At 43.5% G+C, this 26,214-nt stretch overlaps 1 protein-coding gene across 1 annotated transcript in view; it reads right to left on the bottom strand.

The window, feature by feature from the left end:
- Positions 1-21,001, bottom strand: part of zfpm1 (zinc finger protein, FOG family member 1) — a 103,646-nt gene extending 82,645 nt beyond the window's left edge. The window contains exon 1 of the mRNA XM_026172501.1: positions 20,437-21,001. Coding sequence (XP_026028286.1) covers positions 20,437-20,476 — 40 coding nt within the window. The 5' untranslated portion in view covers positions 20,477-21,001. The remainder of the gene's footprint in view (positions 1-20,436) is intronic.
- Between the last annotated feature and the right edge of the window lie 5,213 nt (positions 21,002-26,214).

Below are 26,214 nucleotides of genomic sequence, written 5' to 3'. Positions count from 1 at the left end.
AGAGTGGCCGCTTTAAATATTGATGCGAATGAATGAAATGTAGATTTTTAAGCCCTTTCTAAAGCGTATGCATGCATGAGAGAGTGGTTAGACACACACTTACAGGGGTAACCTGAGCTTGCAGGGAGGAGTGGTGGTGGTGGTGGGGGGGCAGAGGGTAGCTCGCCAGGTGACCTCCGGTTAAAAACAGGGTCAAGTGTGAAACACAAGGACCACTTTCTCCCTTTTCCTGCCTCTCCAGCACTCTCTTTTCTCTTAGCCCAGACTCACAGTTTACCACCTAATAAAAGCCACAGTTCTTAAAAAGATCTTAATCTCAGCTGGAATAACCTAATAAAATCTAACCTCAGAAACTAAGAAATATAACCTCATAAAATATCTTCTCAAAGACATTGAATTAACGGTTTATCGCTCTTTTATTTCATTATTCTTCCCACAGTATTTTCTCATTCCAGTTATGGATTTTTCCAGCCTATTTCTACAGGTGTACTCCATCATGATAAAAAAGGGTGATCCATTATTGTATTAAATTACTACAAGTACCACTCATGCAGATGAGCATTAACTTTTAGGAGTTAAAGCCTCAGCGGGCGGGCTCCCAGCGCAGCGATACATAACTGTTTAGTCCATCATTTGAGGAATATTTACCGCCTTGCCAAGAGTAAATAGACTGCATTTATTTGGAACATTTCTAGTCTTATCGACCATTCAGAGCGCTTTACACACACACACACACACACACATTCACACAGTGCCTTTTCTATCACATCGGTAATACACTGGGGGTAATTCTGGGGCTTCAGAAGCTTGTCCAAGCATACTCCCTTCAACACTCAGGCTGGAGGAGCTGGGGATCAAGCTGCCAGGCTTCCTATTAGTGAACAACCAGCTTTACATACACAATTACGGACCAGGACTGACTGCAGATCAGAACGTTATAGGCTACCTCTGTAACTTCAGCCTGTTGCTACTGTAGAAAGTCCTCAGAAATACTGTTTTTGGTCATTTAGACATACTGACTCGTGATATTTTGGTCCATAATGCCTCGCCCTCCTATGGGCAGACACTCACTTAGAGGGAACATCACTACAACAAACACAAGGACCCACACAAAGCTGTTCCAGATTTCCAGTATTGCAGTACAACATGAAATTCCCTCGGTTGGGTATGGCCAAAGAGCCAAACAGCTCGGCAAATCAAAAATACTTTTGTAGTAAAATATAACAGGAACTTCTTGGTACACACAGCCCCACCACCCCAAAGAAACAGTCTGCTGAGCATCACAGTGGCAACTCATCCTTTGTCCTTCAAGATGGAGCACATGGGGTTGTTTCTTTTGTTGTCACATTTTGATGGTGCAAAAAAACAATCAGCCAGTTAAATGATTGGCTGTTTGCATGTCACATGTAGCATTCTTCACTGTCAGATGATCTGATAGGCCCTTAATGAGCAAAGAAGCGAGCTCTTCCATAGAGTCATTGCATCAGAGTCATTTTATGGCCCAGGACTATTTCTATGTAAAGTTAGTGGCAAGCATTAATAAGCTAAATTAGTCCATGAGAAGACAAGTGATGGATGAGCACACACACACACTCAGTGTGTGAGATGGGAATTCAGAGCTATTGTGTGAAGCACAGGAGCAATTAGGGATTGAGATGTAAAGTGGGGTCAAGCTGCTGGCCTTGCACGTCTTTCACGTCTTCTGTCGGGACGCCAGCGGACAGCTAGGTGCCGCAAAGCGGCCGATTCCTGCCGCTGTTGCCATTGTGGAAACTCAAACCTGTCCGCCGCTGGTTTCTGCCTCCTTATTAGCGACAGATTGAGAACTGAGCTTATCTGGGCCCACCAGAATGTGTGTGTGTGTAATGAATTGGTGTCAGGGAGGGCATTAAGGAGTTAAATGAGGTCTAATCTGCTAATAGCAACAGCAAGAAATTATCAATGCACAGCTTGCGCACAATGCAAAAACCTTTATACACATATTTTTAAAATAACAACAACACACAAATAACATTAAGATAAACACGCACAAAAAAGAGCCTCCATGTATTTGGTCTTAATTTCGGCATCAACATTTTATCAGCCAACCCCCATGAATAATCCGCACGGTAATTTCTTTCTTTCTCCTCTTTTTGTTCCTGGCATTTTGGTGGAGCAAGATAAGGGCTAAAAAAACAACAGAAGGGCTCACAGAGTGAAAAAAGACAGATAGATAACATTGATATCAACTCCTACACAACACAGTCATTCTCTTATCTGGGCTTTTTATCAGTTTCATTTTTTCCCTCTATTTTCTTTCATTCTTTCTTTCTCAGGCCTGTTCTTTGTGGACTTGCCGAAGAAAAAAGAGAAAAAAGAAGCCCTGGCCTTAAAAAGTAAAGTCAGGTTTTGGTATCAAATTAACCTTTATGGCGATTTTCTGCATCCTCCTCATGGTTAATGTGTACAAGGCGGCGTGCGTGCCGTTGGAACAGATAGAACTGGCCACATATAAGCAAAGCAGACTGTGGGCTGGGAAAGAAAATATATTTAGATAAGTGATCTCGTGAGGTGGGAGGGGAGTTGCTTATTAGCAGACACAGACAGGAAGATTGGTTGGTAGAGGCAGACTGACACACACACGCGTGAGCACGCACACACACAATCACATGCACATAATCTTGTCCTAGCCTACACTGCAGCCATATTTCTGAGAAGAGGAAAAACTATTTCGCACACAGACTTATCACTGCTGTGTGTCAGACAGAAAAGCCTCTCTGGGTCTAATCTATCAAGGTCAGCGAGTGTGGCCCGGGCAAGCAGCATGTTGTTCCATCCCGCTGCTTCCTGCTGGAGAACACAACATCTGACTGGCTCGCTGGAGAGATGACTGAGCTATGACTGTGCGACAAGCTGACCAGACCTCTCATGCACTCACAGTGAACAAAAAAAAATGCTGCTGTCTAATGATGAAGCGATGCGAGGTTGCTTTAAACGGAAGTGAAAGCTGTACCTGCCGTGGTTTTAATGGATTAAACTTTGAGTCTGTGTTTCATCAGGGATGCACGGCTGTTAAATTACCCTCATTAACACGAGTAGACCTGCTGTAACTTTTGGGTAGCATATAAAAAGATCAAATCAATCAATCAATTCGGTCTGTGGGCAGATTATTCCATTTTATATGGATCATTACAAATATGGGGTGTAGTTATACACTGATGACGTAGTGTGGTTGGTGTATATACAGATGTTGTCTGTACCCACCCAGGTAATGCAAATGGAAACTACAACTGACATTTGTTACAGGGCATTTTTGCTTTCATTACATCAACATACTGTCATATTTTTCAACGCTGTCTATGTAAAGATAGACAGAGTTACCATTGATATAACCCCGTGGTATGAGCACGCGTTTTGCCTATGGCCATGTTGTTGTTAGGTGCTAAAAGTGAACATATTTGGACGAATGTTACAGTAACAGCTAATATTTGGTTAGAAAACTGTATCCATAAACTACGGGTGCACCCGATATCTGTTAATTAGTGATAAGTAACAGACCAATAATAATAATAATAATAATAATAATAATAATAATAATAATAATATACACAATTTAATGAACAAACTGAAGCCCACTGTACCCCACAGCAGGTCATATTCTTTCGGATCATTTCATTATAAAGCTACTGACAGCACAAACATGCTAAACAGGTGCAGTTTGGTGGATTAGTGGAGGTTAGATGGAAAAAGCATCGACTGGTCATGTGGTGGAGGCGGAGTATGTCATCTGCTAATCAGAAAGTTGGTGGTTTGATTCCTGGCTGCTCGGGGAAGAGATCCTAAACTCAGAGTTGCTGTGTTCATCCAACCGTGAATGTAAGATAGAAAGCACTTAGATATAGTGTAAAGCACATATCTAATAACCAGTTCAATTAATAATCCACTCAGACACCAACTATGCATGCTTGCCCCAGGCGTAACAAAAGACTGTAGCTGCTGATGTCCTGACTCGGGTTCACAACATATGCAAAAATATTATACTTTTAAATGCATTTATTTTGAAACAGTGGTTTAGTGCATCCTGATGACTTTGCATTAAAGCTCTCGTGGCTGCATACAGATACTTCTGGGACTCTTCAACTCTGGCCCAGATATGTTTGGATTTATTGCAACTTCACATGGAGGCCAGTCGATTCATACAGCGTGAGATTTCAAAGCTCCTCCTCCAGGAGGCGAGTATGCTGTAGGACCATCAGAGGTGAGGAGGAATGAGGATGGTGCAGATGGGGGATTTCTCCTCATGGAAAGAAGGGAGGAAGAGGTGAGGAGGAGGAGGGACAGAAGTTCAGTTGGACAGACAGAGAGCTGGAGAGCTGAAGATAAGAGAGGGGAGGGAGATAGAGGTTGTGTGTGCGTGTTCGGGGGGTGGGGGGTGGGATAAAAAGCAAATGGGTTAGAGGATTTGGATGCAGGGAGCATATCCATCAGGGATCTTTCCTGGTATCAAACTGGAGCGATCAGCGATAAAAACTCAACCTGGAAACGGCTGTAGCTGCAGTGGGAGTTCACTGGGCTGCAAATAGGCCTGTCTGCCCCTAATCTCTCTCCATCTCTATGTCCCCCACCGCCACCACCCGCCTCCTCCAGCCACTCTTGTTGGCTTTATAATGACTCGAAAAGCCAGTAATACAAGTTCTCTTTATAGTCGGCCTGGTACAGATGGCCGCTCTGCACTGATCTCTGTGCCCAAGCCTTTACTGTCCACACGATCTGCAAATTTTATACAGTCGCTTCAGTCATATGACCACTCCTCTCTGCACTACGTCTCCCTCACTCACTAAAAAAAAAATCTTCACAAAAGAAAAAGAGAAATGAAAGAAGAAGCGGGTTTTTCTTCTTTCTGCTGTGCCCCACCCTTTTCTAGATAGAGAGAGAGGGAGAGGAGGAGAAGAAGAAGAAAAAAAAAACATAATTTATCTGTGTATTATCAAGAAAGGCAGACACTTTAATCAGTCAGCTATGAAGTCAGTATTTCCATTCTTATCTGTCGCAGGAGTGGAAATGGAGAGGAGATAGCGTTCTGGGAGCCCATCGGTGGGCAGGAATGATAATGGGGGGTGGGGGTGGAGGGTTTAGGGGGTGAGGAAGGCGGGGAAGGGGGGGGGGGGGGGGGGGGGGGGCAGGGCTAGGCTATTGGACCGCTGTGTCAGCGCTATCTGCACCCATTATCAACAGGCTTATCGGGCCTACCATCAGCCTCGCTGTAATGGGGCCAGTTCAACTTTCCACATTATCATACCGCCAAGACCTGGTTCGCCAAGGCTAGGGGTCTGGCTGGAGACACAGAGAGAGAGAGAATGAAAGAAGGGGCGATAGAGAAGTGAAGGTGGAAGGCTGGAGATACAGGGAGTGAAGTTGAGAGAAATAGTGGTTGGTAGAGAGGAATTTAAAAAGGAGAAAAATGAGAGAACTGATGGACGAGCTGGAGCTGGACCGAAGAGTGAGAGCGTCAGAGTGATGGGAAGGTCCCGAAAAGCCATAATAAACTTAAGAAGAAAAAAAGCATTCAGGCTTTGTTATTTACGCAGATATGCCAGTGACATTGTGTTGCGCTCCGTTGTTGCGTCTACACTCAGGAGGACTGTTTACGGTCTGACTTCCTGCCTCTGTGAGCTGTTAAGTTATATTAGATCACACGCCCACAATAAATGATGTTACAGTGGGGATTCATTAATCTGGAAGATTACATGAAGTTAGTTTTTATAGCTCACTCAATCTTTATCTGCGTCTTTATCATGGGAAGATGAAACAATGTGTCAGGATTTTGCACAAATGTCTTTTTCCCAACAGTCTTCACCATAACGTATAAAGACAGAATGGAAAAGCTGCTGCGTGCTGATGCCATTTGCTCATCACTGTTGCAGCCAATATCGACTCTTTATAACTTTTAACATCTGAGCCTTCAAATTAATGTTTCCAGCAGGGTTGTTTTTCTTATGACGTTGGACGAGATTCTGTATCAAGCTAAGGGTCACATTTTGAGCCATACTGCACAATTTTCTGTACAAAGTCTCAAAAACTAGATTTCCTTCACTGCAGCCAACACAATATTTTTATTAGAGCTCATCTTAGAGGTGTTCAAGCTGACCCTGAAATTGGTTTTGTCCTCCAAAGTCAAAGTTACATTCAATGAGCTTCAGAATGAGGAACAAAGGTGATTTGAGCAATTTTGAACACAGCGTGGTTGTTGGTGCAAGACCGGCTTGTCTGACTATTTCAGAAACAAAAGCAGCAGTTCTCTGGGTGAAAATACATTGTTGCCTTGAGATGGCAACAGTAACTCAAAAAAAACAAACATTTGTTACAACCATGGTACGCAGAAGAGCGTCTTTGAATGCACAGCATGTTGAACCTTAAAGCAGATGGGCTGCAGCAGCAGAAGACCACACTGGGTACCATCCCTGTCAGCTGGACAGGAAACTGAAGTTACCCTCATACTCACAGACACTAAAAGAATCGGCAGGTGTGTCTAAACCGCACGGATGATTCCCGTTAAGATGACTATACAGATGATGTGATATCCTACATCAGCGTCAAGTTTTAGAGTGAATTCCAACAACAGCAATCCCTGGTTCATAGCTCAGAAGGCGGTTTAGCGAGACGGTGAGAGAGAGGCTAAACAGCAGCCCTGGAAGAATCTACGTCCACACTGGCCCGGATAGATTTGAAAACGGCGTCTTCGTCTGAAAACGATCTGCATCCACACTAGCGTTTTCAGTCATTTTCAAATTTGCTCGTCCACACTAAGACGGACGAAAACGCTGACGTTGCAGTTCCGCGCATGCGTGAAACGCAAGACGACTCGACCTGCGTCATTTCCCTCTGCGTTTATTTATATTCCGGCTCTTTGAAACGTGGCGGTGAAATGGCAAGACAACGAGTCACCAACGAGTACAAGGTTTCCAAAGCAAGCGAGAACATCGACCGGGAGATAGGGCTAACAAAATTGTGAGCAAACAAATCAACTGCTGTCCGATGCCGTCCACCATCTTGGTTTAAGTGGTCACATGACTGCATCATATGACCAACATGCGACATCGTTTTTGAAAGTCTGCGTTTTCGAGTGTCCACACTGCAGACTTTACACAACTATTATAACATTCAGAGTACTCCACATGACTGGTACACTGACCTTTCTGTGCAAAATGTCAGAGTAAGACTGCTCCTTTACTCAAGTGTTTAAGTATCTATGAGTGGTTCTGAATCTATTATGTCTATACATCAATATGAAACTACTCTCAGTTTCAAACTAACTAAAAAAAAACATAAATAGGTGGTGACTACAAGTGATTCCAGGCTCGTTGCCTACTGACAAGGAAAGTATTTTTTAAACAGAAACAAATACTTCTTTAGTTTAAGTTACTAAGTTATAATCGTGTATCCAAAACGGTCATTAGTCGCACTAGTAGGTCAGTGTCCTCTTCAGTAAGAAGCAGTGGTTTGACTTGAAAACGAGTAGTATTATAAAATAAAAAAAGGACAGGCATGAATCATTCATTCTCCTAAGCTCTTAGTAATCATGGGATAGGCTCTCACCCTTTCCAGTGGATCTCACAGGCTGTCTGAATGTTACAGTCTGCACCGGCACATTTCAGGAATTAATTAAGACAGTAATCTCAATCTTCCCAACCCAACAGCTCCAATATACATGCTGTACAGTCTATGACCAAACTGTAAAGGCCAGGCACGCGCGCGCACATGCACACAAACACACACATGCAGGCAGTTGATTGGCAGCTCACTTATCAGCCAGGGAGCCAGAGCACCATGGTTTACACAAGCACAAAGCAATTCAGAGGCCCGGATCACTGCAACACTACTGGCTCACATGACTCATAATGTACACAGTGAGTGTGTGTGTGTGTGTGAGTAAATGAAAGTACATCTAAACATGCTGTCCCTGCTTAAAACATGTATAGATTCTAGAAAAATTTATAACAGTGCGCATATTTTTAGTTCAATACACCGCCTCCACCCATATCTGGAAAACAATTTTGTGCAATTCGGGCTCCACGTTACTGGTTTATATCGGCAGCAGTTGGATCATGATTGGCCCTGAAATAGCAGAGATGTTGCTGCAGGTTCAAGCTCTCAGTTCTTTTCTCTTTCTGGTCAAATAGACTTCTGCAGATCAACCACAATATATTTTTTGAGGGAAAAAGGATTTTAAATGGAAAAACATTTTCTTTGTGACTTTTATCATCCTCTGTTGGCAGCCAGAGGGAACTGCAACAACATCTGGAATAGTTTGCGATGGTCCACATTTCCAAAAGACTCTCATTTCCACAGCAGAGGAGTAAAAATGGCACAGAGCACGTTTCGAAAGCCCGAAATCAGCCGTACGAAGGTAAATGCATATGATCCAAGGTGATGATGCTGTTTTTATGTAAGCAGATAGTTTGTGTGTCTGTAGGCAGACAGCGAGAGGAGCCGCCGGTCTAGACCTCCTCTGTTAAAGAGGCTCCCACGAGGATCCTCCAGCATCTCCTCTTTCTATTCGCATTGTCTCGGATGCCGAGGCGCCCTTATCACCTCCTCGCCTCCCGTCCTTCCCGTTTCTTCCTCATTCCCTCATTGTGTCCATCTTCTTCCTCTTCCCCTCCTCATTACTGGACATTAGGTGGCCGTTCTTGTGTTTCTTCCTCATTTCCCAAACTCTACCTTCCCCTTTATTCTTTAATGTTATAACCAGCATCAGTCCCTTAATCACCCAAGCACTTTTTTACATGAAATCACATAATGCAATCCAGTGCGCAAGTACATAAAAGAATAAATATGTACCGAAGAAGATATAAAAAACTGCACTCACTATGAAGCAGGCTGAGCCGGTCACTGCCTGCATTATTAAACTGACCTCACAGCTGGCTGCAACAAAATAAGAAACTCATTTTTATAAATTATTTTAAAAGTAGAAAAGTCAATCACCTTGGTCTGATCTGCCTGCAGCTGCTCTCTCATCCCCTGCTCACACTCCCCCTCCTCAGTATCAGGCCTGAAGCCCATCTGATTCCCCACTCCAGATTAGCAGATTATATTATCATTATTATTACTATCATTATTAGAGCATCGATAGTTTGACAACCCCCACAGTCCACTACCGCAAACATTTTGCTGAAGTCTCTCAATCACAAAACTTTAGAGTTTCTCTAATTTAATTTCAAAAAGAAGAAAGAGTCACTGGTTCAAAGTGCTAAAGTTTAAGGATTTGATGTGTTTGCAGGGCCAAATTTCCTCAATTTTATATGTTTCATTAGACAAATGATTAATCTGGCTACCCAGAAAAATGCTGCAGATTAGTTGATAATAAAAAAGGTCAACAGGAAATTATTTTTTTGTCATGGTAATGTGACTCTCACCATGTAGCATTAAATAAAGGAATTCTATTAATGCTCTAAAATGCAGATGGATACATTTAAATTGATTAAAAAACTGTAATTACAAATTTTCGTTTTTGCTTTAATCCATGGATAACAACTCTTTATAACTAGCTAGCTGCACTCCTGGTTTGCATACTGGCAGCAGGACCAGGTCCTCATCATTCAGCTGCCTTTCCAGAGACAACCGGCCCATGTGCCGCTAATTCATTTACGAAAGCACGGGTACGCACATACAGGCGTGCACACACAGCTTACAGTCAGGTATCCCAATAAGCAATAACAGAGTGACCCTGAAGTAGCAGGAGGTGCATCAGGAGTGAGAAACTGAGGCAGCTATATTCAGCTATCATCTATTTCATTCTTTACACCTGTGCTTTACTGAGACATGTCAAAATGTCTCGTGTGCAAGATAGGAGGCCTAGCCCTCTACTGCTTACCCACAAAGTATGAATAGAAGGAGCACGTTTACGTGCATTCTCTCTAAGGATGCAAGTCTGCACATTACCGAGTATGTGCCGTGTGAACAGCTGTGCAACCTGCAACACTGGATAAATGCTAATCAGACTTGCATATAGATCGCCATCCCGCACATACCTATTAGCTCCTACGGAATGACCGCAGACTTTTGGAGAGCTGAGAATGGGAGTCAGGTTCATTCCTGTGTGTTATGCCAATAAAGTTTATCTTGAATTTGATTATAACATTTCTCAAGTAATTAAATGTAAGCTGCTCATAAAACAGTTTATGGACTCAGTGTATTCATTGCAGACTGAAGTGACAGAGAAGAGAGAAAATACCAGAGAAGTGGGCACCGATTGTATCACTTACCAACACAATGATAAAAAAATTTCCTGTCTGATTAGCTTGAAAACAAAATGTGAGCAATAGTTTATTCTGGCTCTGTATGTGAGGAAACTGCTTTTTCTTCAACGGTAGTTTGCCCCATCATAATTTATCATTACAAATTTGATCATTGTTTTACTACAAAAAAAAAAAATCACAGAAGATGCTCAATATGTTTCTTACATCTTTAATATTTTACCCAATACATCAGGGGTCGGCAACCTTTCTGATGGCGAGTGCCATTTAAAATTTCCTCAGAAGTCAGTGTGACATATGATTGCATTAGCAATAAATTTAATAACGCTACACAATATATAGAACCACTTTACAGAGCTATATTTGTTTGCAGATGTTGGCAGCTGTCAGCGAATAGTTATCAGCTATTTTGAAACAAAAAAAAACACCTTTTATCCATAACAAGAACTCATAACAGCAAATGAACTGGCCTCCTCACAACAATGATAAGAAAAATAAACTGGGCCAATATGGCATGTTTGTTAATACAGAGACAAACATGTTAATGTGATCTCTGGTCTCCCACTCAGAGACACAGGTCTCCGAGTGTCCAGCATTCAGACGGCTACTTGAGGACACTCATGTGAGAGAAAGTCTGCTCACACAGACATGTAGAGCCAAATCCTGTCAATAAGGCCTCTGCAACGTTCTGAAGACAGTTAAACTTGTCAGCTAGTGATGTCCAGCAGGTGAAAAGGTAGCTCCATGAACACGCACAGCTGTGGATTCCAGCTGCTTTGATGTTGCATTAACTGGTATTGACTCAGCCAGTTAATGGGAGACAAATCCAGCTGCTCATTAAAGATTTCTGGTTTGTTCAGAAAATAAAACATTGGTCCAAACACCTGAAAGTCCCAAAAACGCCTTGTGTCTCGAGTCTACGGATGTATCCGTGTACCTCCGTGGTGCTGATGCTGCGCTGAGCGGAAAGCTGCTGAAGCTTTTGAGGTGTCAGAATGTGGAAAGCTAACAACGTCCCTCTCACCAGTAGGCCAAGTTATTTTTAACCAATTACAAGTTGAATCTGGTAGTTGGGGTTGTTAGTTAAGATACCGTCATTAAGAAGCAGCACAACTAATGTGTCTATGCGAGCTGATTTGCGATGTGCACCGCTGGTGTGGCCTTTTATTTTTTTGATGCACCTTCTCAGATTAATTCACTGCGTGTTGTGCCCAGAGCTGGACTGGGACAAAAAATACAGCCCGAGCATTTTAACTAGAGACCGGCCCCCCAGGTATTAAAGCCATAAAGCCTTTGAATGAAAACAAACGCTGTTGTTACAGTGATGTTCAGTCTTGTTGGTATTTAAGTATGATTTCTATACATTTTACATCAGATAAAAACTTTGGTTGTAAGATTCAGATAATTATTTAATAACAGCCAGACATTTTAAATGAAAATAAGAAAGTATTTCTTTGTGCCCCCCTCTCCCTGTTAATGCCCTACCTGCCCCACTGGCAGCACTTTGCTAGACCCGCCCCTGCACAGTTACCAGCTGTCAGCTGCTTAGAAAAGGATCCTGGTGTTATTTGTCTCTCAGAAACAGTTCATAACTTCAACTCATTCATGTCACCTAAAAGGTAAACCTGTTTCTCCATCACAGCTCTGATGATCCAGTAAGGACATCTCCTGGTTTCATCTTCATGTTTCCCTCTCACCACATATCCAAACTGACATCATGACCAGCAGCTTTACAGCTGTGGCTCCAGCAAACATCAGCTGATACTAGAAAGTAATATTAAATAAATTCTAACAACAGCTGATCAAGCTTAAACATGCTGCTGTTGTTTAGCGCGACATCCGCTGGTTTCCTGTTTCTGACACAAAGTGGGCGATAAACAAACAACAGAGACGATCAGCTGATCATTGATCAGTTTCATGATTAAAGTAGCAACAGGAGAGAGAGGGGAGAGAATGAGAGAAGAAGAGGCAGCTGTGCAGCGTAACGACAGAATAACACCAGCTTTGTGTCTTTTTCCATCCTAGAAAAACTGCGTCCCTTCTCAGCTCAACACGAAACGCGTAATGCTTTCTCTGAATGCGGGACGATTCCATCTTTTTACGGGACAGTTGGCAACTCTAGTAAATAATCTTATGAATAAAATAAAGTTCACTATCAGTAACATCATAGCACCCACCCAGCTGTATAAACTCCGTCATGCTAGCTAGTACGCAGTACGAGTTATTGTAACTGACTGTGAAAAGTCAGCACAACGAAAATAAACTCCACCTAAACTTGGTTCATATCTGACCCAGATAGACTGCAGGTCATAACTTCTGACCTGAAGTTCAGTTCACACTCGGACCGGCGGCCGCCTCGGGTCTCTGCTCCTCCTGCCTCCCCTTTCCCTCATCCACCTGCTAGCCTCCACCACTTGTTAATGTTACTGAATCTGTAGAAGCTCCGCCATAGCCACCACCAAACAACTGAGTTATTTTTACACACCGGCCAGCATCTGGCCAATCCACCACCTTTCATTGTTTATACCGTTACAAAAAAAAAAATAAATCATCGACCCATCGACCCATCGAGCAAATGCCCGGTATGCCCGATGGCCAGCCCAGCTATGGCCGTGCCATCAGTTAACCCTTCGCGTGCCTTGGGTTGCCGACCCCTGCTGTACACTACAGATTACTTCATGCATAATGCCGTGACATGAATATGGAGCTTTGTTTTAAAACTGCCTGCATCAGGGAGCGTCACATTATACATGAATAATGGAGTTAAATAAATGTTATATTAATAATACACAAATACAAACGTTGGTGTGTTTTTGTGTTTTTCTGTGGTAACAGGAACTCGTGGTTTTGCATATTTACCCCCAAAAAAGCACTAAAACAAAGAGAAAAATGATTTTTTAATTTCTATTGTTATTTTACTAGTGTGTGTGTGTGTGTGTGTGTGTGTGTGTGTGTGTGTGTGTGTGTGTGTGTGTGTGTGTGTGTGACTGCACTGGAAGCAGGTGCACACAGGGTCAAAGGTCGTTGTGAATGAGTCTGTGTGTGTACGCTAAGCGCTTCATGTTCTGTCGGGGGACACAGTGTTTTATCTGGTCGGGCTTCTGTGACCTTTGAACCTGGCACTGTTCACCGTTTGGTTTCATATCGGCGATCTGGGAATTCAAGCTTGCCAGCTTCAAAATACACTTTCATTTATTGTTGTTCAGGAGAAGAACAGTGTGTGTATGTGTGTGTGTGTGTGTGTGGCTGTAAAAGCAGGTCAGGCGGTGTTGTTTGCCCAGGTTGCCTTAACACCCCGGAACAGAGCGCTCAGCACAGTAGGCGCAAATGGTCTGTCTTATCACTGCTGCTGGGGGGGGCTTGTCATAACACTGGTTATGACTCTCCTTTACACGCACGCACGCACGCGCGCACACACACACACACAAATCTGCACAAATACACTGTACTTTGAGTGTCAAGAATCGTTCTGACCACAGATTGGAGCCACGTGGCCCTCAGGTACCTCACACACACACAAACGTCTGCTTTGCACTGCAATAACTGACCTCCATGTGATCTTTTTGATACAATGGGGTCACGTGATGAAGCGGCACAGCTGCTTGAGGAGAAGGTGTTTGGCTCCCCGGGTTGTAGAGACCACAAGTCCTCCCAAAGCTCTGTGGACCGAGCTATCAGACCTGTAATTACTGCCAGAGCAAACAGCCGGTACGCTGATTACGCTACTGTGCGTAATACTTTCTCTCCTCCCTCGAGCGCAGAGGCGTCGGCACCGAGGTCAGGGGTGAAACCGTTTACAACCGCGCTGGGCTGGCGGGGTCATAATTCACCACAAGGCTGTCCCCGCGGGTAAATAGCAGGAAAGGGTAATAACTCATCCACGCATTCAACACAAACGGTGTTTCCTCTGTAACCTCGCCAACTTCCTCCTTTGGTATATCTGACCATACACACACACTGTCATCATTGCTCAGTTAGCCACAATGCATACCTACATACTCATGAAAAGAGCAAATGCATATAAGGAGAGCAGAGAGCGCTCTAATCCATCAGGCATCTTCACCAAAAACACTCAAAACTGCTGCTTTCATCAGATCACTATCGCTGGGTTTCAAACGTCTAAGAAGAAGAGAACAAATCAAGTAGAGAAAGTCCCAAAACCACGATCTAACTCCAAATAAAAGCATTTTTTAACCTTCCAGAGCCGGAAGCCGATCGAATCTGCTTCAACTGCCAGCTAAGAACGGGATTATTTCAATGTTTTCAAAGTGTTCACAGTATTTTATCCACACTCAGCTCGGGCACCGTGCACATGTGGGCATGACTGACTGCAGTCACATGCGGCTCTCACGCTGAGCTATCTGATTGTCAGCATGAGAATCTTTGCCAGTTGATACCCAATCAGTCACCATCTAGCTGCTTTAATATCAGTAGAATCAAGCGAGTCATCCTGCTGACGCTGTGCCTTTCCTCTTTTTCTTCATCTGCCGCCGCTTACTGTACACACCCAAAAGTTTCTCGCCTTTAACAAAGGAGAATATGTTTAAAACACAAACAGATAGTCATCAAATAAAATTTCCCAACATGTCTGTGCTATCACACGCACAATCTGGAAAGAGTAATACGTGCTATTAATTTGAATTAAATTAATCGATGAGGACGCTTGTTAGGGAGGAGAGAGAGTGCGAAGAGATTGAGGGAGAATAGAAATGCATTCACACCTATCATCTAATTATACAACAACATTAATCCCATTAGGGCTGGAACTGATTGCCAGGGTCTGGACCCCGGCTGCTCCTGCCTGGGCCTGTTGTTATTGCAGCCGAGCCTCTGCTCCTGCCTGCTCCGGCCTGATAACAACTCTAATCATGCTTGGCAATCTCTATCTGCGCCGGAGATCGGGCCCCCGCGGCTTATCTAAAGTTCACATCAAGCTAAAAGCAGAACAAAGGAGGAGTTAAAAAAAAAAAAGCACACTGAAAGAGAAAAAAACAAAAGGCAAAGCCACCAAGGCGCAGCGTGACTCTCCTGGCTGTGTGTGGAATTTAGACAAGCTTGTGTGTTTTAGTTTCGTCACTCACAAACAATGAATTAATCCCTCAATGTGCGACTGTATGGAAATCACGCTAGCCGCACCCACGCATTCCTGTTACACAATTTTAGTTTTTTAAAACTAGCGTTCAAAGTTTCAAAACAACTTTGAGCAGAAAGAGAACAAGAGAGAAAGAAGACGAAGACTAAGAGGAGGAGGAGGAGGTCAGCCCGGTGATTTCCTTGTCTGGCCTCTGCAGGCGTCCTGGTTTGCTTTCAGCTGTGGGAGGCAGCGCATTATTCATGCTGACCTCTGAGCTCTAGCGCTGATGTCATAGGAACCAGGCGTTCTCTCACTCTCACACACACACACACACACACACACACACACACACACACACACACACACACACACGCAATCAGCAGAGTGGATCTGCAGGTTGTTATCTATCTACCATCTGCAGGCCTCCTTATCAGCCCCAAACATCTTTCTCGGTAGAGGGTGGGGGAGCGGCAGAGCAGGCTGGCTGGGCTGCCATTAAAAAACACACCACAACACATTCATCTAGCAGCACACTTTTTCACTCTTTTTCTATCTCTTTCTTCCCACTATCTACCTCCACTCCCTCTCCAAACCCCCTCCCCTTATCACAGCACTTTTTTCCCAACCGCTCTTCCCTTTTCGCTTTTCTCTCTCCTTCTTTTAATTATCTAGACATCCAGCCCTAGCCGATCGCAAACAAAAAACCACCAACAGCAACGGCGGCGCTGGTAAAAATGGCACACAACGTCCACATGTAATTACAATGCGCCCTCCGTCCTCCATCTCTCCTTCCATCTGCCCAACCTCCCCTTCCTCCTCTCCCCCCTCTCTTTTGCTTTCTGCGATATCAGCAGCAGCGATCGCCGCCAAGTTTTATCGCGTCTCCCATCTCAACCGCCAAAATATAAGCCCAGGGATCCAGCCTCAGTGGGCTGCCTGCCTGCCTCCTATCGCCCCATCAAGAAGAGCAGCCATATCAGGCTGAAAGATCACAAACCGTTGGGGAGGATGACGCACAAAGAGACACAGACAAATATCTATCTGCTACACAAACACCCCCTTCTCCTCCTCTACTAAGGGCCTCCAGAAAGCTCTGGACTTGGACTGCTGTTTGGCAAAAAAAAATAAAAATCCAAACCTAAAAGAGACATCCACGCTACACTGTCCTAATGGAGCACTCCAGTGTGTGTGTTTGTGCGTGTGTGTGTGGGTGGGTGCTGCCAGTGTTCAATTGTTGCTTTTCAAACCACACCTGAGTCTGCACAGTATTAGCTACTGTAGCTATGGGGGCGTTTCCAGGATTCTTGATTTCCTAAATGGAACGGGTACGGGTGGGTGGAGAGGCAACCAAACATGAACGGGGGGGGGGGGGGGGGGGGGGGGGGGCTACAAATAAAAATTTATTACTAAAATAAATAGTTGAAACACAAGATTCAGCCATGAGGTAATACAGCTAATAACAGTGTTTCCAGTTTTATTAACTGTAATAAATTATGTTTGCAGTGGTTCATGTAGGTTTAACACTACTTTTCTTTGTTTCAAACACAAAAGTTGATGTTGATACAAAGAAACAAAGAAAAGGACAACAAAAAGATGTCATCTCCATCGATTACGACACATTAATGCCGATATTTACAGGAAAAGTGAAGTAGTCTTAACATAAACATCTTCAGTGTGGTACGAAAGGCAGGAATACTCAGTCACTTGGCTTCATGGATGATTCTAGACCACCTGAGGTTTGCTTTACTGTAACTGCACCACTAATGAGTTGGATTATAATCTGCACACATACGAAACCACCCCGCTCATTCAAAGTATCCCCACTGATTCATTTAGTGCATTTTTCACACACACTCTGCAGCCCTGAACCTTTTAAAGCATTACCTATTGGAGGTTTATGCAAGAACTCAAACATCCAACTCAGCTGGACCAGGTTTCACCTGCCAGCTCACCTGTAATGTTCGTTAACTGAAGAGTCGATGTACTGACGACATTTCTTTCATGATCAGTACAATAGTTCATCATACTATGAAACTGAGGGCCAGGGCCAAGAACATCTATATATCTTGCATTTTTTCCAGACATCTTCAACCAATAAAATAAATAAAAAAGTTACCGCTTGTGAAGTCTTTCAGCTCTTCATCACACTGCGTTTAAACATTTAGCCATTAGCCAAATTGATGCAGTTACACTAACATCACACACGAGCGCTCCTCTTTCCATCACACAAATGTAAGCCTTCCAAAATGCAAATGGCTAAATCCACAACGTGAGAAACTATAAAACACAAACTTCAGGAGACGTCAGGAGAATTCGGCCATTAGCTGCACTCAGATGACTGGAAATACACCAACTGTAAATCAGCAATTTCCTTTTAAATATCTTAAACACGTCAAGCTCTCACGTCTCCGTCTGTTGAAAGCTTTAACTGGACACCAAATAACTTTTACAATAACAGGAAGAGCTGTATTGAGAGCAGGTCACAAGCTTATTTGTAGCTCCAAATGCAACGTTAAAAAACGAGTGGTTTACCTTCAGCTGGATGAGTAACTAAATGACTTATCGAAGGCGTGAATCAATTTAGGAAACAAAGTCGGTTTCAACAATGAAACGGCACCCAACACCACTGTGACCTGGCTGGAATTTGTCATATCACTATCAGCAAGCAGCATGCTCAAAACAACATGGTGGTTCAACAGTAACAGTAGTGGTAGCAGCTCCTACCTCATGAACCCCCCCCCCAAAACACACACACCCCAGCTGAACAAAGTCCTTATCACTCCTCACTCTTTCCTATCAAAATGTCTGCCAAATCACAAGAGAGTCACGGGGCTGAGAGCCTGGCCGGCCTCGACCACAGCCGGGGCCTGGTGCACAGGGAAGCACGGTGGACCAGAAGCACTGATAAAGATGGCCATGACACCCCTGAGACGCGCACATATACACGCTGTCTCATACACACCGGGTCTAGCCTGAGTTTATCAGCCTTGGGGTCTGGAATACATCTCCAGGCCTCGCTGCTGGCCTTACTGGAGGTGCCTGCTGGGAGCTCACTGCCTCTCTATGGGAACCGATGTAGGAGGGGTAGGGTTAGGCATCATCGAGAGAAATTCCTGATGGAAATCCATGACCAAGACGGATGCCGTGGATGAATTAGAACACAAACAGCTACCACCAACTGTATTCTCCAGGTACTGAAGACATCATCATCATCATCTGCCTTCATTAGTCCAGGTTAATCAACAAACGGTTTGTTGAAGGGATGATTTAAATATCTACTTACAGCATTTCTGGATCCAAAATGAAAAAGAGAAACTTTACTCCAAGTGTGCCGCACCATTTTGGACTAGATGCTTGAATCCAACTGAACAGAGTCTAAGCACAGCAACAAAATCGGAATCTGGAACTTGATGTACCCAAGATAAATTAGAGACATGGCACTCAAAGAGGTAGAAATCGGAGGAGGAATTCCACAGGAGCAAACACTTAATGAAACCTTATTTTCACAAAAAGCCAGCAAACTTTAAGCATTTATTAAAGATCAGATTTATTTTTAAGTCCTCGCAACGAATGAAGTTAAGGTAGATGCAGCTTCAAAATGAGTGTGTGTGTGTTCGTGTGTGTGTGTGCGTGGGGTGTCAAGACTTGCTTCCAGGACTTTGGACAGAACAAAGCAAATCTGTCTGCTAATAAAACTAATACTAATAATATTACACATGATAATAGTAATAACAATAAAAATACAGCCGACATGTGGCGTTACTAATGTTTACAAATGGACAAACTGTAATGACAGCACTGACTCTGGTAAGTCCAATGTACCTGCAAGCTGGAATAAAATATCAATATGTGTCATTACTGTGTCGATTATACATCACAAGAGGAAGAAGTGTGATGAAGTTGCCATGTTAATAATTTCCTTTGGCTTCGTTCACATGGATTTTAAGGAGAGACACGTCAGACCGTCTCCAGGTCTATTAATGACTATCTGCAGACAGTAAAATCAGTTTACAAGGATGTTGTAGTTTGGCAAAGAAGTCCTTGCATGCATGGCTGGTTAGCATTTGAACTTTCTAATAACCGGCCTCTCTGTGGTTGCTATGTTTGGTTTCTGCACAAGAACAACTGTTTGATTCATTTAAAAAGATCCACAGGTTTTGGGGAGGTTTTAGGTTAAATAGGACACCGTGACACAATCAGTGACGACGCTGCCAAACAAACTTATGTCACGGTTTCCAGCTGCTGCTTCCAAATATTTGTTCTTCTCCAGCAGAACCACATTAACACTGAGAGTCCCCACCATCCCCTCGGTGTGCAACAGGCAGGAGCAGAGGTTAATCACAACATCATTAATATGCTCTTATATCAACTCTGAACGTCAGTTAGCAGCGATAAACCCTCACACGTTTTATAAACAGGAAGAGCTCGTCAAGCACGGAGACCAGCCAAGCGCCAGACCAAGAAAAGGGCCTTTCAAGCGGCCCCGAGATGCATTATTGAGTTAAAAGGATAGATGAAAAAACAGATCCAATTGTAAGCAGCTATCAGCGGGAGAGATCGGCCATGCGGCCTATCTCACGCCCCATCTCTAGGAAGGAGAAGTGAAAAGCCAGGAGGGGGGATGCAGCGGCGGCCTTGGCGCTGCCTCAGACAGAAAACAAATAAAAAAGATCCAATTTTAATCTTTATCTGCGCTCACATCGGATCGCTGCTTTATCTCAGCTCACATCGGCTTTTTGCCGAGAACACTGACGTTTCCACAACAGAATTAAACAGGAAGCCCCGGCCACACTTTCAGCTGCCAATGCACAAAAACATTCCGCACAGGGTAATAAAGAAAAACTTTTTGATATTCCTGCACAGCCTTACAGCGCGGAGGCAGCTGCCGAGGAGCCCCTTTAATAAAGGCTGAGGAGGACAGGAGGGGCTGGAGGGGAGGCGACATCCTCCGGTTATCCCGAGACAACGAGCTGCATCTGAAACTTAAAGTCTTCAGAGTCAGCTGTGCTTTCTAATTTACGCACCGATGAGGGGGGTCCGGGCAGGGACGCGCGTGCGGCGCATCGACACACGAACACTCAGAAGAAGAAGAAGAAGAAGAAGAGGGGAAACTTGTGTCATGCTTACGCTTTATCTGCCGGGGTTTGCTCTGCTTCCTCCGGGACATGCTGCCTCTGCTCTCGGGCTGAGCGGCAGAGAAGTGGTCAGGCTCTTCCTCTGGTTTCTGCCTCCTCTTCTTCTTCTTCTTCTTCGTTCACAGCTGCGACGCGGCGCTCCGAGCAGCGACCGGAGAAATCCTCATGACCCGCGTGCGCTTTCACAGCTATCTTGTGCCACGACAGCTCCCGCGAGGCTACCTGTAGCTGAGTCCCCACCTGTGACCGAGGCTCTTCTTCTCAACTACAAATATCTGCCTCCGCCTCACCTCTCGCTTTCCTGCAAACGTTACTCCGTTACCGGGCGCGCCTCCGCTGTGTCCGCTGGCACGTCACTCAGCGACACGCAGTAAATGTGTGTCCCGTGGAAGCTCGCGCTGATAAAAGTGTCAGCTGTGGAGGTCAGCGGCGCGGCTGCTGTTTTCTCTGTCAAGTTTTCCTCCGGCTGGTCCGCCCCCTTGTCTGCCCGCACCGCGTCTAAGCCAGGGAGCCACTTTCAATGGAGCTCGAGCGCTACAGTCAACTCCGCTACTACACCGGAGCGGACGCGCCTCTGACACGCCCCTTGCGTCTGACGTAGAGCGCCGCACTCGTCCCCGATTGGCTCCCGTCTACCCCATTGTAAAGCGCAATAAAACAGAAAGTATGCCTTATAATTCCACCGCGTGATCGACTTCACAATACAAATATCAGCAGTGTATATAAATCCTCAACTCTAATTAAGTAATGATATAATATTGCTTTATACTGTAATTATAGATGGATAATTAAAACGATACTAACCGTGATCACTGTGTCCTTTAAAAAGTCTGTAAAGTTTAGTTTCTTAACTTTTTTCTTGCTGTTTTGTGGTTCTTTTCACTTCTTTCAGCAGCACAGTGGAGTGTAATGCTGATGTACACGCATGACAAATATGTCCCGTGCTCTCCATCCATCCTACGGCTATAAATAAGGGCTATGCTGTTTTTGTTTACTTGTTCATTTAGTAGGTGTAGTTTTTGCATCAACATCTGTAATCTATCATGGGAGCCAAACAGTGGTGACTGTCAGATCTTGGTGTCTAATGTTAGTAATGTTAGTAGACTGCATAAAATTTCAAACATAGTGTGATGCAGAGAGTTAATTTTCGTAAATAGGGGACAAATAGCAGCAAAACAAACAAACATCTGCTGTTTTCCATATGAAAAATTATGGAAAAATGTAAAAGCTTTAAGCAAACGTAGAAATTAATACTAATTAATTTATTCATATTATTAAAAATTAATACTTTTTCCAATAAAACGGAATAAATGATAAATGAAATTGCCCAAATAAGTAGAAACAGATTAAAGTAATAAATTTTTTTCTATTTTATGAGCTTTGATTTTTATTTAAGTGATTTTGTAGACTGCTCATTGATTGACCACAAATGAAGGAAGTCCAATTATAGAAAACGTATATAAAATGTTGACTTTACTCAAAAGATAAATGTGTCACTGCCCTGCAGCAGACCCCACCTCTCACCTTACGACCGCTGGGATACTCTTAAGCACTCCACCCGTTTTCTTAACCAATGTGTTTATAAGCGGTGGGTAAATTATTCAAATTTGTTTTCTTTTGTGTTACCTGCGTGTGTATAGTCTTCTGTGTGGCATTGCTTTCATTGTCGTGCACTTTGTTTCTTGTTCAAATGTGATACAGACATGAGATTAGCCAGGATTTCCTTTTGGACTGACGACAGGCTGCTTCGGTTTCCTGCATGAATGACTCACGTTGAAATGTTTACCTTATAAGAATACCTACAAAGTGTAACAGCAGTGTTAGGCTGTGACATAATGAGGCTTTCATGACACATGAAAAATGAATATTAATAACATTAACACTATAAGAGCAGACTGAAAAATGAAGAGAAATGCAGAGTGCACTCTTCTTTCCTTTTAATATTCTGTCTTTTTAGATATTTAGCTTATTTTAATAACTTAAAATAAAAGAGTCTAAAGATTGTTTTAGGTCGGTATAGCTTCATCACTTTTGAAAAATAATAACCCTAAGAGTGCATAACTGAAAGCCTCCTTTGACTTTGGATAGGAGCATTCAGTGGCTCAGTTATAGAGTGTTATTCTATCCAGGGATTTCAGCCAGCAACCTCTAGGTTACACACGTGCTTCTCCAAAAATGCATGCTGCCCTCAACAAGAAGATGGAAGAGGATCGAGATTAGTTTCTTCCCAGCGAAATTCACTGGCGCCATCTAGTGGGCACTTTTCGAATAACCACTGATTCCTCGCAGCTCGCCCCTCTCCTTTCCTTTATCAGTCCTCGATTCCTTTACTTGGCTCTTCTGTTAGCGTCCAAGTCTCCATGTCTCCTCTGCCCTGTATGCCTCAATGTCCCCTTAATTCAAAAGTGACTCCATCCTCATAAACTTCCAAGTTAAAAGCCCAAGAGAATATGCTTTAAAACACATTTACAGCCTGAAATAAAATTTAAAAAAAAATAGCCTCTAGTTGTATAGATAGTTTCACCTTCATAAAAATAGTGTAAAATGTTTTGGATACTGGCTGCTGGCCATCTGTCAGGCCTTATATCCACTAATTGGACTCACAGAACTGGATCTTGTCACCGTGTTTGTGCTGTAGGTTTATTTTTGGTTTATTTTTAATTGATGTATCTGACAAATAATTGGCTTTCTGGATGATATTGCCCATCAATAGTTTCAGGTTTGGTGATAAAAATTCTAGCATTTATAGGACTGTTTCTTCGAGCTATCTTAGCGCATATTTGTGTCCGTACACTTTATGCTTGTGCCTGGAATACCAAGCTTGGGACTTGCCACCAATTGCACTTAGAACTGAAGAAGCTTCACAGATTAGAGGTGAAACATCTTCAAGAAACTTAATTAAGTCCAGACGCTTTTCTTTCCAAGCTTCTTAGACTACGATGATCTGGATGACTGAGAACCTTCACAGACAACACTGCACTTTCTTGTCTAGATATGAAAATTATGTTGCCAAAATCAAAACATGGCATGAGGTAAATTCAGAAATATGTCAGGTGCATTACATTGGCTACATCTATCTTCATATCTAAAATGAAAAACTACGGATTAAAACTTTAATTCATCTAAGAACTATCAGCAATGACTTCACACCTCTGACTCTCAAAAGCCACAGACACACTATTCTTTGATTTTTTACTATTTCAAAACTCATTTGTGGAACCAACCAAAAGTCACTTTCTCAGATACACTTAGTTTTTGTTGCATCTGCTAAGTTTTGTTATTGGTTTTAGAGAATGACATCATATCACCACAGTGCTGGTTTCCTGTGTGTTCATCAAGTGGGCTACATTTAACATCTTGCTGTTGGAGGGCCAGGTTTAGTGCTCAGGCCATTATTTGCGTCACTGTTGTGGTTTTGTGGTTGCCTTGATTTGATCACAAGCAGGGTTTAGGGTAGTGTTAATGCGTGGCTCAGTGTCTGCAACCAGCTGCAGTGTCATAGTCATTGTCTTACTCAGGGTGTAAGCTCAGTTTCTGTGAGCTCGGCATCTTCTGAGGAGGCTGACTTAAACTGACCTAGAGTGCTGCTGCAGCAGATGCACACATACCTGGAAGCATTAATTACAGACAGCAGGGGTTATGCATTTCCAGGACTTGTGTCATACTTACTGCCATCAACTGTGCAATATTTCCTTGTCTTGTCATTATTTTGCAGCTTGTTGCAGGAAAGCAGGTTGAGGTTGAATTTCTGTAAGCCCTTCATGCTCCCAGAACAAGTTATCAGAACTTGGCATGTTTGCTTGGCCTCTTGAAACTCTGTTTTTCTGCTGATTGTAAAAAGGTAAACACACTGTTGCCTAACTTGACTTTTGGGGTGGAAGACTGCACTGACACGCTGCTCACTGTTTACTCAGACAAACCTTGTAACTTCTGAATTCTGTTTGTAACATCTGCCAGTCTCTTGTTATCTTTATTTTTGTCATGCTCACATACTCCATTTGTTTTATTGCTCAAAGCATGTTCTGCTTTTTTGCACCATACTGTAAACATCTGAGGTGTTTAGGCAGCAGGTCCGGTAATTTGGAAGCAGGAACAGAGGATAAAACGGGCTTATTCTCATTCCCAGGGAGTGAAACAAAGTTAAAGTACCAGGTGTCCTTGGGTGGAGCTGTGCAACCAAACGGGCTATGTCATCGGCGAGATAGGTATCCATGCTGGATTTTATTGTTCTAAAGGAAGGAGTTTCACCCTAACCAAAAATAGTGACGTGAAAACAAACATAAAAACACATAAAAACTAAACAGACCAGTGAGTTAACTGGAGACACAAACCAGGAACTCCACCTGTCCCGCCTCCTATTGAAGACTGTGTGTGTGAAGTTATATTATACAAAAGAGAACACACTGAATAAGATTTTTAATCTGAATCTATGAGCAATCTGCTTCCTATTATGGTCACATATACAATCAGCCACATTACAAAATGGTTTCAGGTGTTTCAGGGAAGAATTTGTCCTTATAGGTGATCAAGAGGATGCAGATGGGGGAGGATTACCTAATCAGAAAAAAAAAATCAGAGTGATGAGTGAACTAAGTCTACAACCTGTGTTCCCATGAGGGATGGAAAGTCTTAGGTTCAAGCTGTGCAACCACAGTGTACACTTTTGAAATGTGGTAGAGTGGTTGACAAACTGCTTGGCTGAAGAATGTGCAGTAATCATATTATCATATTATCTCTTGGACAAAAAATTTCTAATGTTTTATCAAAAACCAGGGCTTTATAAGACCAGTGGTTGGCTAGGTAGCATCCCAGGACACATATATGGTTTAGGGACTTTAGATCTACATCCATGCAATCCTGTCAGTGTGGCATTTATTTGTCTCTTTGTTTTTCTTTCTTAACATGAGAGAAAAAAATCTTAAATCCTGAGCTGTTAAACATGGGGACTCAACAAGAGCCGAATGCCATGTGGCATGTAGAGGAGTTTGGGATCTTTTGAAAGTTGTCAAATGAACTGAGCACACTAATATCCACCAACACCGCTGGGATGTCAACATGCCAATTCTAAATGTACTATATAAACTTCAACAGATCGGAGATTTACCAAAGTATTCAGTTGAAGCATGGGGAGCCTCACAGCACGAAGGTTCTGCGTTGGAACTCGGTGGCCAGTTGGGGACCTTTCGGTGTGGAGTTTCTGTGTCTGCACGTGCTCTGACTCCTCCCACAGTTCAAAGACATGAATGTTAGAGGTACTGGTGATTCTACATTGGCTCTAGGTCTCTTAGGCTACGTTCACTTCGCATCAAATCATCGGATTTGATGCGCTTTCGCCTGCAGTGTGAACGTAGCTACGATTTTTTTGACCCTATGCAACCCATATCCGATCATGGTGTGACAGTGTGAACGGCACAAATCCGATATTTTCAAATCCGATCTGGGTCACTTTCGAGACCAAGGAAGACCAACAGAGGGGCAGCCGCGCCACTGTCCCAGAAAGAGCTGAGGAGAGTCCCAGATGAGGGCTCACTCAGCAGCCGCGGAGCAGAAGCCAGGGGGAGTTGCAGTGACGCGCCCGTGAGCTCCGCCGGCCGCCAGCTGTGCCTGAGTGACCGAGCCCCAGGCCGAGAGGCCCTCAGCCCTCAGCTGTGAAAATATTATGGCTCACCTTTAAGTGACTTTTACAAGCACACGAGGAACACAAGTGATGCAAGAACCCACAGCAGCTTTGCTCCAAGGATTTCTTTCCCCTTTTTAGTGCGTTCACTGC

The sequence above is a fragment of the Astatotilapia calliptera genome, chromosome 7 (genome assembly GCF_900246225.1).
Source record: "Astatotilapia calliptera chromosome 7, fAstCal1.2, whole genome shotgun sequence".
Classification (NCBI taxonomy): Eukaryota; Metazoa; Chordata; class Actinopteri; order Cichliformes; family Cichlidae; genus Astatotilapia; species Astatotilapia calliptera.
The sequence above is the reverse complement of the archived record's forward strand: the minus strand, read 5'-3'. Positions and strand labels throughout refer to the sequence as shown.